Consider the following 15,252-nt stretch of genomic DNA (forward strand, 5'->3'; position numbering starts at 1 on the left):
CCTTATAAGCTGGATATATGCCTTCAGTATATGGCTTTTCTCAGGATCAGAAACATACACAGCGCAATCCCAGTACACAGCCCTGATCACTGTAATTTGAATTAAGAATTAAGGCATCATAAAGATAAACTCTAATGGCATTAATGGATCAAAGGTTGAAGACTGAGCTGACAGCATCCCTCATTGACCCCCCTCCACCCTGACCCTGCATGATGGGAGCTGAATCTGCTTTTGAGGACAGTCGGGGGGGTGCAAAGATTAACCAGCTCAATAAATGATGAGTCAGCTGAATTCCTTTTGTCTGGTAAACACATGGGGGGGGGGGAGAGACACAGGGCTCTGCAGGCCCCCGCCGCACACAGCGGCTCAGTGTGGCTGGATGTGACCGAGGCTCGCACCTGCAGAGCCAAAACACAAACCTAGCTAACACCGTGTTAGCTTACACAGTAGTACAGGGCTACTGTCTGCTTGGTTTGCGGCCGTAACAATTGAACCAGCTCGTTTCGTCTGTTATTAGAGCCGCGAAAAACAAGGAAGCCACCGCCTGAACGACATGCCCAAATGATTCTGAACACAAATAACCGGTGAGAAAGTGGAAGCACATCCTGTTAGCCAGTCAGCTAGCTAGTAGCCATCAGAGAGCGGCATAACATTTAACATTAAGCTAACTTACCTCATACTGTATGTACTGCTTCCTCCACTCCGGGGTGATGTGAGCGGAGAGATGCTCTGTGAATTTCATCTTGACTCTTGGCTGCACTCCTCTCTCCTGCCGTCACCGGGGCCAGGAGCTGGTGGTTCAGCTCAGCAGAGGACAGGCGCGTTTTATTTGACCGTGATGGTTCACCAGCGTTTACACACTAACTCCCATCTGAAGATTACGTTCGTGCTGCTCGCCCAGAGATGATGCCCTTCCTGTCTTCACGTTAAGCTAGCGAGCTACTGACACATATCTTCGTCGTTTCACACACACTCATAGCCACATGACAATGATTGAATGTAGCTTTAATCTGTCGCGCAAAAGCAGCGTTTAGCCTCAGGTAAACAAGCTCAATGTTGACGCTAACTGGATCCTGCTATCTTCCCCCTTTTCTCTCTCTCTCTCTCTCTCTCTCTCTCCCTCCACCTCCTGTCTCCACCTCCTGTCTCCCGCCGCCTTCATGGCAGTTGGAAATACTAGAACCGGCCTAGGTCGCACATGAACGCGGGGTGAGTTCTTCAGACAGGACAGATAATAATAATAATAAACAGAGTTTATAAACAAAGTGCTTTGACACATATTGAAAATTCAATATAAGAGAAATTACAATCAGCAAGACGCAATGTGACATCGAGCTATGTCACATGAAAACTTGAACACATAAAAGCAGAAACACAACATCACAACTGCAAGCCTTATCTCCTCAGGTAGGTCACTCCAAAGCCCAGGGGCCCTGATGGCAAAAGCAGTCACCTTTTCATTCTTGACTTTTGTACAGCAAGCAGAGCTCCACCGTAACAATTCTGTGATGTTCTCTTTCATGTCTGGTGCAATGCCTGTTCTAAATCTGTTTTTATTAAATGAACCCGTGTTAATGCACCAGAGAGACTTCAGAATTATTCCTTGTCATAATATGTTATAATGCCAAATGTGAAGCCGGTAAAATGAACAGTTCGCGAGATATGTGTTCCACATGCATACACACAGACAGACGTTTGTGGAATTAATAGGTAGATGTTTTGACCGTAGTTATTATTATATTATATATTCTTGAGATAATGTGTGTCACTCTGCATCTCTAATGCACTGTTCAGTAATGTCTCTGACAAACTTTAGAAACACCGTCAATCATTTTAATATATATTAAATATATATACTGTATATATTAAATATATATATATATATATTCCAATAACACTTCAATGCCACACGTGACATAGATAGTAAGAGGTAAGATGACATTGATACTGGTTGTCTTTTCTGAGTGGGGCTGGGGAACTTCTGGTGGAAAGTTTCCATCACAGATCCTCTGCTGATGGTGCTTTACTTGATGGAAACAGTCACAGGAGCCAAAACGAAGCAGACATGGTTATGCTTAGCAGGGGGATGAACATTTATTACAGTGACATTAGAGGGATTTTATGATTCATATTTATATTTGGTTGTGAGTCTGGACATATAATACTGAGAAACAATGAAAATCTCTTGTAGGAAGTGACTGAAATACCATCAGCTGCATATAGGTTCACAGCTTTAGAGCATTTAGAGTGGAAAAATACCAATAGGAAACCCTAACCCTAGTACTATGAAGGATTGATAGAAATACAAAAAAGGATGCCAACTCCATTTTTTACCTTTAATCCTTTAACATATTGGTGGTAATTTCACGTCTAAATTATTTTATGTCCCTGACCAACAAAATAGTTATTATAATGACTGTAAGACAAACCACTGTTGCTATCTTACAGTCCCACAGTGAGATTTGCTTGCTAAACATTAAATGTTGCATACAGCAGTAGATGGATGCTGGGTCTTTGTCATGAGTGAGTATGCCATTTTGTTGTGCTGTCTGAATGTATTGAACTCATCATATCCACAGTCATTGGACTTACTACGTTAGGTGGCAAGTCTGGTGACATGGTGTGAAGAGAACAATCTCACCCTCAACACGGACAATGCCAAGGAAATGATCGTGGACATGAGAAAGGAGAGAATAACTCATCAGCCACTGTTCATCTGTGGGCTTGAGGTGAACATCTGTGGGCTTCTGGTGGAAAGTTTCCATCACAGATCCTCTGCTGATGGTGCTTTACTTGATGGAAACAGTCACAGGAGCCAAAACGAAGCAGACATGGTTATGCTTAGCAGGGGGATGAACATTTATTACAGTGACATTAGAGGGATTTTATGATTCATATTTATATTTGGTTGTGAGTCTGGACATATAATACTGAGAAACAATGAAAATCTCTTGTAGGAAGTGACTGAAATACCATCAGCTGCATATAGGTTCACAGCTTTAGAGCATTTAGAGTGGAAAAATACCAATAGGAAACCCTAACCCTAGTACTATGAAGGATTGATAGAAATACAAAAAAGGATGCCAACTCCATTTTTTACCTTTAATCCTTTAACATATTGGTGGTAATTTCACGTCTAAATTATTTTATGTCCCTGACCAACAAAATAGTTATTATAATGATTGTAAGACAAACCACTGTTGCTATCTTACAGTCCCACAGTGAGATTTGCTTGCTAAACATTAAATGTTGCATACAGCAGTAGATGGATGCTGGGTCTTTGTCATGAGTGAGTATGCCATTTTGTTGTGCTGTCTGAATGTATTGGACTCATCATATCCACAGTCATTGGACTTACTACGTTAGGTGGCAAGTCTGGTGACATGGTGTGAAGAGAACAATCTCACCCTCAACACGGACAATGCCAAGGAAATGATCGTGGACATGAGAAAGGAGAGAATAACTCATCAGCCACTGTTCATCTGTGGGCTTGAGGTGAACAGGGGGAGCAGCTTCAAATTTCTGGGGGTCTACATCAGTGATGACCTCACCCTGTCACTAAACACCACCCAGCTGGTCAAGAAAGCACAACAGCGGCTGTAGTTCCTGAGGAGGCTGAGGAAATTTGGAATGTCACCAAAGATCCTCAGCCACTTCTACAGCTGCATCATTGAGAGCATCTTGACCAGCTGCATCACCGTGTGGTATGGGAGCACCACTGCGATGCACCGCAAGCGCCTGGAGAGTGTGGTAAAGACCGCTGAGAGGATTACAAGGACATCACTACCCTCTCTGCAGGACATCTACCACCGCAGAGTCCACAGAAGAGCCTGCTCCATTGTTAAGGACTCCTCCCACCTCAAACACGAACTGTTCACACCTCTGCCCTGTGTGAAATGCAGAACGTCCAGACTGAGGAACAGCTTTTATCCAACTGACATCAGACTTTTTAACGATCCCTGGCCCTGACACCATCCTGGACTAGACCTAAACACAGAGATCCTTCACTACATTACAATTTACTACTTCATGTACAAATAGTGGACAGCCAATGCTCACTAACCAAAGCCCATCCACAGGGAGCCTGCACATCCTATTAATACCATTATATTGCACCCAGTTGGCAGGAGCTAATCCCTGACACCTGGTTCTTATCAAAAGGCCCACATTTTATTTTTACTATGGCAAACATAGTATCAATTATATATAAAAATGTAAATGAAAAAAAGTAAATATCCCTAAATATTTCTTATATAATGGGAGGATTTGCCCATGAAACACTAGCATTGAACTAATGCATGCTGATTGGTCAGTAAGGAGTACCAGGAGGATCTTTGGCAGCCAAATGTAACATTGGTTTATTCAGCTCCTAATGAGTCATGGTGACAAAAAATAACTATTTGGGTTCTGCCTCTGAACAAGGGCCTCCAATTCTTAATACGTTTTCTCAGAATGCCTTTTGGTAACTGACTAATGTTTTACAAATCTGTCTCATAATACCATTGTGAATACTGTCCTCCTATTTATTTATTTACCTCATAGACATTCACATTTGCTCTCAGTGTTTATCTAAAACACTGTATCTATACATTCTGTGGATAGAATCACAAATAGAAGGGTGAATTTTTGAAAAAGTGCAGAGAAATTCGACTTTTTAATGGGTTACAGTCTGTATTTCACATACAGAGAAGCTCATTATTTAACCCTCTTATCACATTCATTAATTTCAGTAAATAATGCACATGTTAATGCCACTGTGACTTGTTTTGATAAAATGGATCATAAAGTTATATCACTGTTGCAATTTCAAATAGGGTTATTTGTAATGAGAACAGCACTCCCTGGTGTTTATTTAATACATTGCATCCCAAGATTGATCTTTCTGTCAATGTTTCTGTACTGTAAGTTAACGACCCTGCACATTCATGGTGCATCCACACAGTAGCAGTAGTCAAGGCTGAACACTAAAATTCAATATCAACTAAGATTGTTACTCTGTTAGTTATCAAATATTATAAACAACAACATCAGAATACATATCCAGTTCAGTGTCGTCATTCCTTTACTCACAAATTCCTGTCTCAGGAGGTGGAAAGCACTGCTGTTGTAAATGATTGTGGATCACTGCAGTGTCCAGTCTTCAAACTTACAAAACCCACATCAAAAGTAAATGTTCCTTGTTTCATTAAATGACATTATAGTAAGTATTGTATGTAAACATTAACAAATATTTAGGGTTAGGGTTATATATAAATGTATATATATGTGTATGTATGTGTGTGTGTGTGTGTGTGTGAGTGAGTGTTTGTAAAGAACATTTAAATGAAACTAAACTGACTTAACTTTAATTCTATTCACAGCATCTTTGAGGTGAGTCACTGTTTGAGCCTCTTGTGCCACCCAGAGGTCATGTAAGAAGCCCTTATCAGTTGTGTATGGCTCACATACACATAGGGTTTAACATGAAGCAATTAGAGTTTCTCTGTAATATAAAACCCCTGTAATAGCTGATTATTATTTTGTTAGGATCCATTCATATTGTTTTTTAAGATCCAATATTATTCATGATTTTGTTTTAAAATAATTATATTACAAGCCAAACTAATTACTGTACAAGGTAGTCATAACTATCTGCCTTGTTACTAAATTACATTTATTCACACATCATCATAATAAATGAATAAATTAAATGAATGAATACATATATGATGTTGTGATCTTTTGTCAAAATGTGTGTGAATACAGAATCCTAGTGAAAAATGATACATCTTCAGTTTGTCTCTTAGTCACACAGACACACTGTAAACAATACTGTTTATTCATTGTGTGGTGTATATTGTCTGTCATCACTGCATGCAGTCTTGCTTCATTGTTTCATCATTTAGTGTGTGAAGTTATCATTTAGTTGATTGCAGCTGCAGCTGCTCTCTGGGTTCTCTTGAGGACAACTATTGTTAATTGGCAAACACATGTATTGATTATTTTCAAGTCATTCCTCAACCTCACTGGCATTATTTGTAAAGCGTAATTTTATTTAGCTATAATAGCGAGTGATGCCTGTATTTGTATTCAAAAAGACAGATTAAACCCTTTTTAAAGAAAAGAAAATAAATTCCTGTAACTACCCCTCATTCCAAATCCATGCCAACATTTTGTGGCTTATTTCTTGGCACATTTTCCATCCTTCGACCAAGTTTGGGTATACAAACAAACAAATAAACAAACAAACAGATAGGGGTGAAAACATAACCTCCTTGGGGGAGGCAACAATCAGTTGATAGTTTGCATAGCACATATCAAGAGAACCTTATGATACATTTAAATGCATTCAAGTTTCTATAGAGCTCTAAAATCAACCCCCTGAAACATACATTGTAGTACTGTCTTCTTTAACTTCATTCATCTCGTTTCTTGGAAGAGAATCTGGATTTCTCAATCCTAATGCTCTTTGTGGATGATAACTAATTAATTTTATATGCATAATGATACACAGGTTTAACTCATGTGCCTTTGTTTCTAAACTATATTGTAACTAACTGAAGACTCACTGCAACTTCCGACTTTAAAATATACTGTGTTGGCTGCAGTTGCCTTATTACAAAGTGTTTATTCTAATCAATGCTGCAAATACCCTTATCTTTCTGATGTTCTCCATTACACGTGGCATCTATTGCACTTCTGTCCGTCCTGGGAGAGGGATCCCTCACATGTGGCTCTCTCTGAGGTTTCTACCTTCTTTTTACCCTGTTAAAAGGGTTTTTTAGTAGTTTTTCCTTACTCTTGTTGAGGGTTAAGGGCAGAGGATGTCACACCCTGTTAAAGCCCTATGAGACAAACTGTGATTTGTGACTATGGGCTATACAAATAAAATTTGATTTGATTTGATTTGATTATCATTTTGTTACATAAAATGTGATTCAAAATTTGAGCTCCAGTTAAATTTGAGCATGTAACTGGATCAATACAAATAAACATAGTGTCAGATTACATAATATGTGTGTGTTTGTGTAGGCATGTTTGTGTTTGTGTTTGGATGGAGCTGAGTGTAAGCATGTGTATGTGCATACAACATAACTCTAAACATAAATTTATAGACAGGGCCTGAACACTGATTTAACACAGTGTATCTGATATGAGCTGCTGCTTGTGGAAACATCCAGAGAGGCAGCAGGACTAAATGTAGAGCAGTCATTAGTGAGGATTAACAGCCAGCCAGGGCAAGATTAGGGTGGCTCGCCTTTTATAACAAAGCTGTTCAGATGTTAACTAGCTGTTGTCTGTAGTTAAAAAAAAAAAAATAGAGTAATTCCCAGGAATTTTCATTTTTGTATTTTCATTGTGTGTAGGTTGCATTTTCATATTTACTTTAGATTTTCTGATTTTCAGATATTTTCTTTTTCTTTTAAATCTGTTTCGAGGTTATTTAAATTAAATACCAACAGTCAAAACTCAGAAGTATATAGATCCTTGTTGGGACCATTATTGTCCTTGTTGGTAGACCGCATTATGTCTTTATTCATTTCCTTTTTAAGGATTATATTCTATTCAGTGTGACTAATGCCCTTCAGCCAACAAAGAAAAATGATTCTTGTAATACATTACAAAATGATAAAATTGCACAAATTGGCAAAGAACTGCAAAGATAAAAAATAATGTTAGCTTTGTTTATATTTTAAAATTCAATTCTTCAGCAATTCAGTGTTGTATTTCTACAAAACTTGCAAGGGAACTAATTTAAATAATAATAGTCAAAGCACGAATAGCAGAGGCTGAGATATTTTGCAAGAATGTTGTGCCTTTATTCCTCCTCACAATTCTGTATTAAAGGCACATACACAGAATGGGGGCTTTGTTGTTCAAGCATTAAGGCGGCAGTGGAGATAGCTACAGAGCCAGATCCATGTCCATGAAAAAGACCTGGAATGACATTGACACTGTTGTGTTACACGTCATTTGTCACTCCTCTGATTCCAGAACTCTGGTAGCTACTTATAAAATCACACTGTGGGGCAATACACCAGCTTTGTTTGGTTCAGTATAAAATAGTCAGCAATATAGAGGTATCCCTATTTAAAAGAGACTATAAAAGCTTGATCCTACATTTCCCAAAATGCAACACAAAAGCATCTTCTGTTTGAGTATGGCTGCCTAGTAAACTCTCATTTAGCCTTTCTGCATGCCATACCCCTGATTTGTGATACAATATTTCAAGGTCCAGGTCTTCAAGTGCAAGGTGAGATAACTGTAATGACATCACTATGACATCATCAGTGTTATTTTCTCCATCACTTCCAGACACACAAGACATTACAGAACTTTTTTAAGACTTACGACTCCTCAAGATGAGTAGAAAATACGTGGAGTATCGTAATAATATTGAATGTGTATCAGGTACCATATTCATTATGTAATGCATTGAAAGATAGCTTTTAGAGGATCGTGGACTGTTTTAATTGAAAATATATTTTAAAATATACATTTATGATGAATACATAATAATATATTCCGGTCTTTTCACATATCATTTGGTTGCTTTAACCCATGGAGCTCTGGTCTTCTTTAAAAGCTCAAGAAACATCACTTCTCAAAATTAAATTATTTATTTATTTGTCCTTAAACATCAGATAAAAACATAAAGTACAGTAAGACATTTGGTAAATACATTGATAGCTGAGTTTAGAAACCAATATAAAGTTAAATTAAGTAAAAATATTTAATCTTGAATGCGCGCTCATGTCACCTTTAGTCTGACCGATGGTGGAAGAACATCTTAGATCTTTGACCAACTGGAAGTAGCACTATTCAATGAAGTACTCTGTACAAAGGAGAAGGTCTTGCATTAAAAAAAATAAAGATTCAATAGTATTTAAATTAAAGTATATTTTAAGTAACACAATTAACTATGCAATATGTCCTATTTCAGATAAAACATTTTGATACAATAATATCTAAGCATCACTGTGATGTTACAGTCGGTAAAGCTGTAATTTTAACAGTTTTATATTGATCCAAAAACAATACATTATAAGTTATATATTGATTATGCATAAAAACATTTGTTCTCAGCATAGCAGAGCCTGGTACAGTACAATACATTACATATAACATTCCACAGAGAGGCATATCAACATGTACAGCAGCTTTTAGGGCATTCCTGCCATTCTGTAGTAGTGAGGCTCCTCTCTTGGCATTCACCGCGTGCCTTAATTGACTGATTTTAAATCAAGGTCCACTGTGAACACTTAGAGAGGGAGCCCAGAGTGATAGACAAACAGGGAAAATAACCTTGAGGAAGAATGTGCTGAGGTTAAACCTACTGTGCATCTATTGTGTTTCTACTTACTGTGTATTGCTCTGAATACCACTCATCTCTGTGGAATGTCCAAAATAAATAATCTATTCAGGCGTATAGCATGTATTTCTGAAATTCTGTAGCACTGTCACAAGTACCTCACGGGCATCTAGGAAATTATGTATAAATGACTAGAGACTTTTAAGAGAAAAGCTGTGACAAAATGATAAATTGTGTTAGAATTCTTCTCAAACACACTTTCTGACTGATAATATGTAAAGGTCACACACATACCTCCAGAACATTTCCTTTTTAATCTGTAATATATAGCAGTCATAAACTGTTTATACCTTTACACCCTAACACAGTCTGCTTCTGCAATGAAAATCATGCACACACCAACAATATATTCCATCTCTCTTTATCATGACATGTCAAGGACACATCAAGCAGGCAGCCATTACAGAGTGGAGCCCAGTCTGCAGGAGCTAAATGAGGCTAAAACCGGATTGTATGAAGCCCCATCAGAATGTCAACAAATGGAAACCAGGGCATTTCAACTATTAATGATGGATAAGAGATTATTTATGAAGCAAATTGTGGGGAAAAAATGTTTATATGGAAATCTCCTCCTCTTTGCTTGTGCCAAATGGTGACAGTGTTTTTCCTCATGAAAAGAAAATATAACCAAATAGGTCAGAGTACTAAAATATTCTTATTGTCTAATTGGATGTCGTGGATTTTAATAAAACCTACGTGAACTACACGCACCGCAGTGAACTCATAGTTTACTACAGACACATTGTCCTTGGTGGAATATTCAGTGAATAAAAAAAAAAAAAATTCAGTTGCCACAAATTCACGATAAACCGAATGTTGACAAGTCCAGACAGACAAAACGTTCCTTCTGGGATATAATAATATCATGTCACCCCTCCCGACATGAACTGAAGCAGGTTATTACAGTGTGTGGGCCGGGCTATGCAGCATTAGCCCATATGCTCCACCAAGGCCTGAACCACCACATTCTGCCAAACAATAGGAATCCACAATATGTTCAATTCAATAGAAAGGAGCTAGGGGATATACATGAATATATCAGTTTACAGTGGGAATAATCCGTTTGATGCAGCATACATCAGGCTGTTCTGCGCACAAAGGCAACTTCTTATCGTAAAACATGCTTTAAAATAACATGCAGGAATTTGCCTAAGTATGTCGAGCGTCGATATCTGCAGTGAAACACGGAGCTGTTCGTCTTGTCCATGTCGCATGATCTCCTCAAGGATCCGTCCCGAAGCCTTCACGCCTTCACATCCTTCCTCTCCTCTCCTCTCCACATCCTGTCATCCTGGACAAAAAAACAACAACACATGTCAGACGGAAAAATAAAAAGCAGTCTCTTTTGGATGAGGCGCAGTGTCTTATCAGTCTCCTCCTCCCACAGCCTGGATGCTGAGAAATGATCTTGCATAATTGGTTCAATTTTCGAGACAGATTTGTTAAATGAAATCAAAGTGTTTGGATTCATCCTCCCGGACAGTGTGGACGGGCGGGTGGTGGATTACGCACAGAGGGCTGGGATGAGGCGAGTGACGTCACCATTCAGACAGATGCTCTCTCTCTCTCTCTCTCTCTCTCTCTCTCTCTCTCTCTCTCTCTCTCTCTCTCTCTCTCTCTCTCTCTCTCTCTCTCTCTCTCTCTCTCTCTCCCTTCCCCCCTCTTTGCCCTTGAGACCAAGATAGGCCTCATGTACAGTTGATGCTGCCATTTAGATCTGTCACTTTGCACTGTTTTCCTATTATACAGCAGTTTGGTTTACAGGGACACAATGCAGTGTTCATTGATAAAACCATTACAACTATCAGTCAGAGATAAGCTGTAACAAAGAGCAACGCTGTGAAATGTAAAGAAACACAATTTGCATCTACGATCACTGCTTGCATTGTTGAACTTGTGGTTTGCATTTCTTGGTTTGTGAGACAGTTTTAGTTTCAGAGTTTGGTCATGACTGTAAATAGAGAAGATTCTCTCTGCTGCTCTCTATTGGCACAATAAATTGTCAACCATGTCCTGCAAAGATAAAGCGCATTCGGCCCAGACAAAAAAGTAGTAAAACAAATGTAAAAATGGAGATGGTGATGTGTTTACTGTCTAACTTTTACCTGCTCAAGGTGGACAAAGGCCCGTTCCTCCCCTTCCTCAGATAAGGTCAGAGTTTAGAAGCAGGAGGAAGCAGGGTGGGCAGGTCTTTACCCACCTTGGATAAGAAAAAAATAATGCATGTTGAAAAAACGTTTCTGTTGCAAATGAACACTGCTTTTTTACAAGTCCCCTTGTAGTTACAAACTGTACTTACTGTGAAATAAATGTATTTCTTCATGCATACAGACATAAATGAACTTGATTCTTAAAAGAAACCTAACTAAGCTACATTTAGAAAAGGTATAATTTGCAAATCTAAAATATTTCTTAGAAATTGTAGGCTTCTATCGTACGAGGCTACAGTTAACATTGTTTAAGTTTGCATGCTGCTAACAACCACTTCCTTCTTCATTAGTCAAGAATTTTTTTAAGTTTTGTGATTCAACCCAATATACAAAAAGTTATTTTGCCAACTTAAGAGGGACTTAACTTTCAAAGTATTAGATATATAAAGTTGCTGGTGCAACCAAATCCAGGAGGTTTGGAAACACAGCACATAATTCCCTGAAACAGCAAACTAACATTTTTACAATATATGTACTGCTACTGTTACCTTTAGACAGATTAACTCGTTGTGTCTTATTTCTGTTGTCATATACTCATATCTGCATCACAACTTAATCTCACAAAAAGATAGCTTGTGTTTGCATGCATCACAGCTCCTTTGACAGCTTTATCTATGACTATGATGGAGCAGGCTATTGTTGCTATCAAATTTAAGTCGAACTCTGCTGTTACAATGCAGCAAAGTCACAGTCGTACTCCAGTAATCTAACATTGCATTTCTATAGATTTGGCAGGCTCATAAGAGACAGATATTTTAAAATTATGATCAATATTGAAGTTGAATTTTAAGTAGATTTATCCTGACTTTTAGTCCCTCTGAAAATGCTTGGCCTGGATGCAGTTATATACCCTTCCAGAGGCAGAGTTTTCCCATGCAGGCTGAGAAGAGGTAATGACACTTATACTGAACCTTATGTATAAAAGAGTATAACATTCCCATTCAAGTTAAAGTGCAGCGGTGGAATATTCAAACTCCAGGCTGGTTATGATGTCTGTTGTCTATGTGTTCAGTTTTCCATAGAGCCACTGACTCTGGATAAAGCCCCAGGGTTCACTTGTTGGGATTTCTGTCTTTCAAAACACATTTTGTGTATAGCACCAAGTTTTTCACTAAATTACACATCAGTCATTTACAACTAATCCCATTTACAATCCCAGTTTTCTATGTAAGATACTATGTGCCCTCATTAGCAAGGTTACATGATTTTGTTGCGTGGCTGTATGACACTTGTGAATGTGAATATCTCTATTTTTTCTATTGATGCCATCATCCCCCTTGACTTTGTTATGAATTTGGCTGCAACTGTGATGATTTATTCATTCAAGAGAGAAACATTCTTTTCAGACTGAAGACAGAGCCAGGTACAGGACAGAAACCAGGAGGTGGTTGGAATCAAGTGTCTTCCTCACAGACGCATTTGGACAATGGGAATTTGCCAAATTGTGACATGTCTGTATGACACATAGTGACTCTGCTGTCCTTCAACTCCTGAAGGGATTTTGCCAGATCGCCTAAATGACTATTTAAACGACTATTTTCTGTAGAGGACATTTCAGCATAAAATCCTTTGTGAACTGATTCTGACTTCTGAGGGTGAAAGCAGTCTTTGACAGCTGCAGTGCTTCATGCTGTGAGTTAAGTGCTGTTGGACTGGGAGTCAGTCCAGCATTGACGGGCTGGAGTGGCCTCAGGGATGGAGGACTGTGTTACAGTGATGTTCCCTAATTTCAATATGACATGCTTCTGTTCAATTCCCCACACAGACTCAGGTAGATGACGTTAACTTTCTGGCCAAATGGAAACTTGTTTTACATCAATAAAAAGAGAATCAATAAAAAGTTGTTTTGGCAGCATTTCTGGAGAAGAGCTGATTGGAAAGTTTAATGACGCTTCAAACCAACATCACTCTCTCTCTCTCCAGTGTGTTACATCATCATACACATTTATCAGCTGAAGGCTGGAGCAGCAAATTTGACCACATGCTTTTCTCTTCTTTCTTCTTCTTGTCCTTCCTTTTCATCTTTCATCTCCTTCACACCCTTATTCTTCATCTCCCCCTCTCCCATCATTGTCTCTGTGGTACCCATGTTATTAACAAAATTATTTGTTAAACTAATAACTATGTCTCTTTCTTAAACAAATTTTTGTTTTTTGTTTGTTGCTCCTTCTCATTTCAGAATAAAATGTATTTTCTACTTCTAATTTTTTAGCAGCTATAATTCCCTGTTACTGTAACATCAGTTCTTTAACTTTCATGCATTTTAGTTTGTCACTTCCTGTTTTATTTGTTTTTCACTCACTCTGTTCATGAACTCCAGCTTCACTTCTTCCCATTGTTCAGGTTGCTGCCACTGCCCTCACCTCACCCGCACCTCATCACCATCAGTATATATACACACCTCCTCATACACCATGTGTGTACTAATCTCTCTCAAGGTTTTCCTAGTGTTGCATCTGAGTGTATGACTTTTGCCTTGACTCAGTTTTTTGGATTTTTTTGCCTGCTCCCTTTGGATTTGTCTGCTTGGATTATTGGACCTGAGTGTTCTCTGAGTGTCTTGGTTCCAGCATTGTTATAGTTACCTTTCACACTGAGGTGTTAAAAACATAATACTTCTATACTTTTTCACTCGCCCACTAATCACTTCACAACCACCGACATTCATCATGTGAGCATTTGGAAGGTCCTATAGCTTGCGTACCACCTGACTAAACTAATACGTGTGCATTATGCATCAGTGTTAACAATCTAATATTGTGATGTGAAAGAAAAGATCAGTCACAGGGCACATTTTTTTGCAGAACCCACCACCATACAATACTCTATAATATATAAACATATCCTTTCTCAAGCCTCTCCTATATTTCTTTCTCTATAGTTCTCTATTTAATGCCAATTACAGGACACAGATCAGACTATTCACATCCATCTCAAGTTCTCTGATCACAGTTCTTCCACGTGTGTGTGTGTGTGTGTGTGTGTGTGTGTGTGTGTGTGTGTGTGTGTGTGTGTGTGTGTGTGTGTGTGTGTGTGTGTGATATAGGAAAAATAGAAAAACAATCTTTTGTTGATGTGTGTTAGTATTGTGATAGTGGTTACAAATAAAACAATGCATGTGAAACACTGAGAGGTGTAACTGAGCAGCCACAGATCCTATTACGTGGATGAACAGCAGAGGGCAGCGTTTCATTAGCAGAATTACAACTTGAGACACATAAACCTTCATATCAACATAACAACTCTTGATTTGATGGAAACCTCACCAAAAGCAGGGCCGTCGATTGGTTTCTATTTCACACCTGCATTTCAAAATGAAATAAAAAGCTTGAAATTACAAAAAATTTGAAAAAAACTTTTGATACATTAATTATAACATTAACTATATATTGTTTGATTCCCCCCAGTTTGAGTCTCAGCTTCGCAAACCTTTGATGATAAACCATGACCAGGATCATCAAGTGTCTTGTTATATCTTGTGTGTCATGGTGGGTGTCCCCAGCTATGACCCTGCTCACTCCCTTACCCTCTGTTAATCTGATGCCTAATTGGCTAACCAGAAGAGATAAGGCTAAATCCGGGAATAGAACTGCATCCTACAGACAAAGATCTGAGTGCATGTTTGAAGTAAGACAGAATGTAAGGTTGCTGCGTTAAAGTTGAAGTCAATATATTATCTTGAGCGACACA

The 15,252-nt window shown here is 38.5% G+C and overlaps 1 protein-coding gene across 1 annotated transcript in view; it reads right to left on the bottom strand.

The window, feature by feature from the left end:
- LOC117777767 (xenotropic and polytropic retrovirus receptor 1 homolog) overlaps window positions 1–1,067 on the bottom strand; it is a 66,837-nt gene extending 65,770 nt beyond the window's left edge. Inside the window, exons 1-2 of the mRNA XM_034612705.1 lie at window positions 926–1,067; window positions 674–892 (exon numbers count right to left, since the gene is read on the bottom strand). Of these exons, the coding sequence (XP_034468596.1) occupies window positions 674–742 (69 nt within the window). The 5' untranslated portion in view covers window positions 743–892; window positions 926–1,067. The remainder of the gene's footprint in view (window positions 1–673; window positions 893–925) is intronic.
- Between the last annotated feature and the right edge of the window lie 14,185 nt (window positions 1,068–15,252).

Source organism: Hippoglossus hippoglossus, chromosome 17 (assembly GCF_009819705.1).
Source record: "Hippoglossus hippoglossus isolate fHipHip1 chromosome 17, fHipHip1.pri, whole genome shotgun sequence".
Classification (NCBI taxonomy): Eukaryota; Metazoa; Chordata; class Actinopteri; order Pleuronectiformes; family Pleuronectidae; genus Hippoglossus; species Hippoglossus hippoglossus.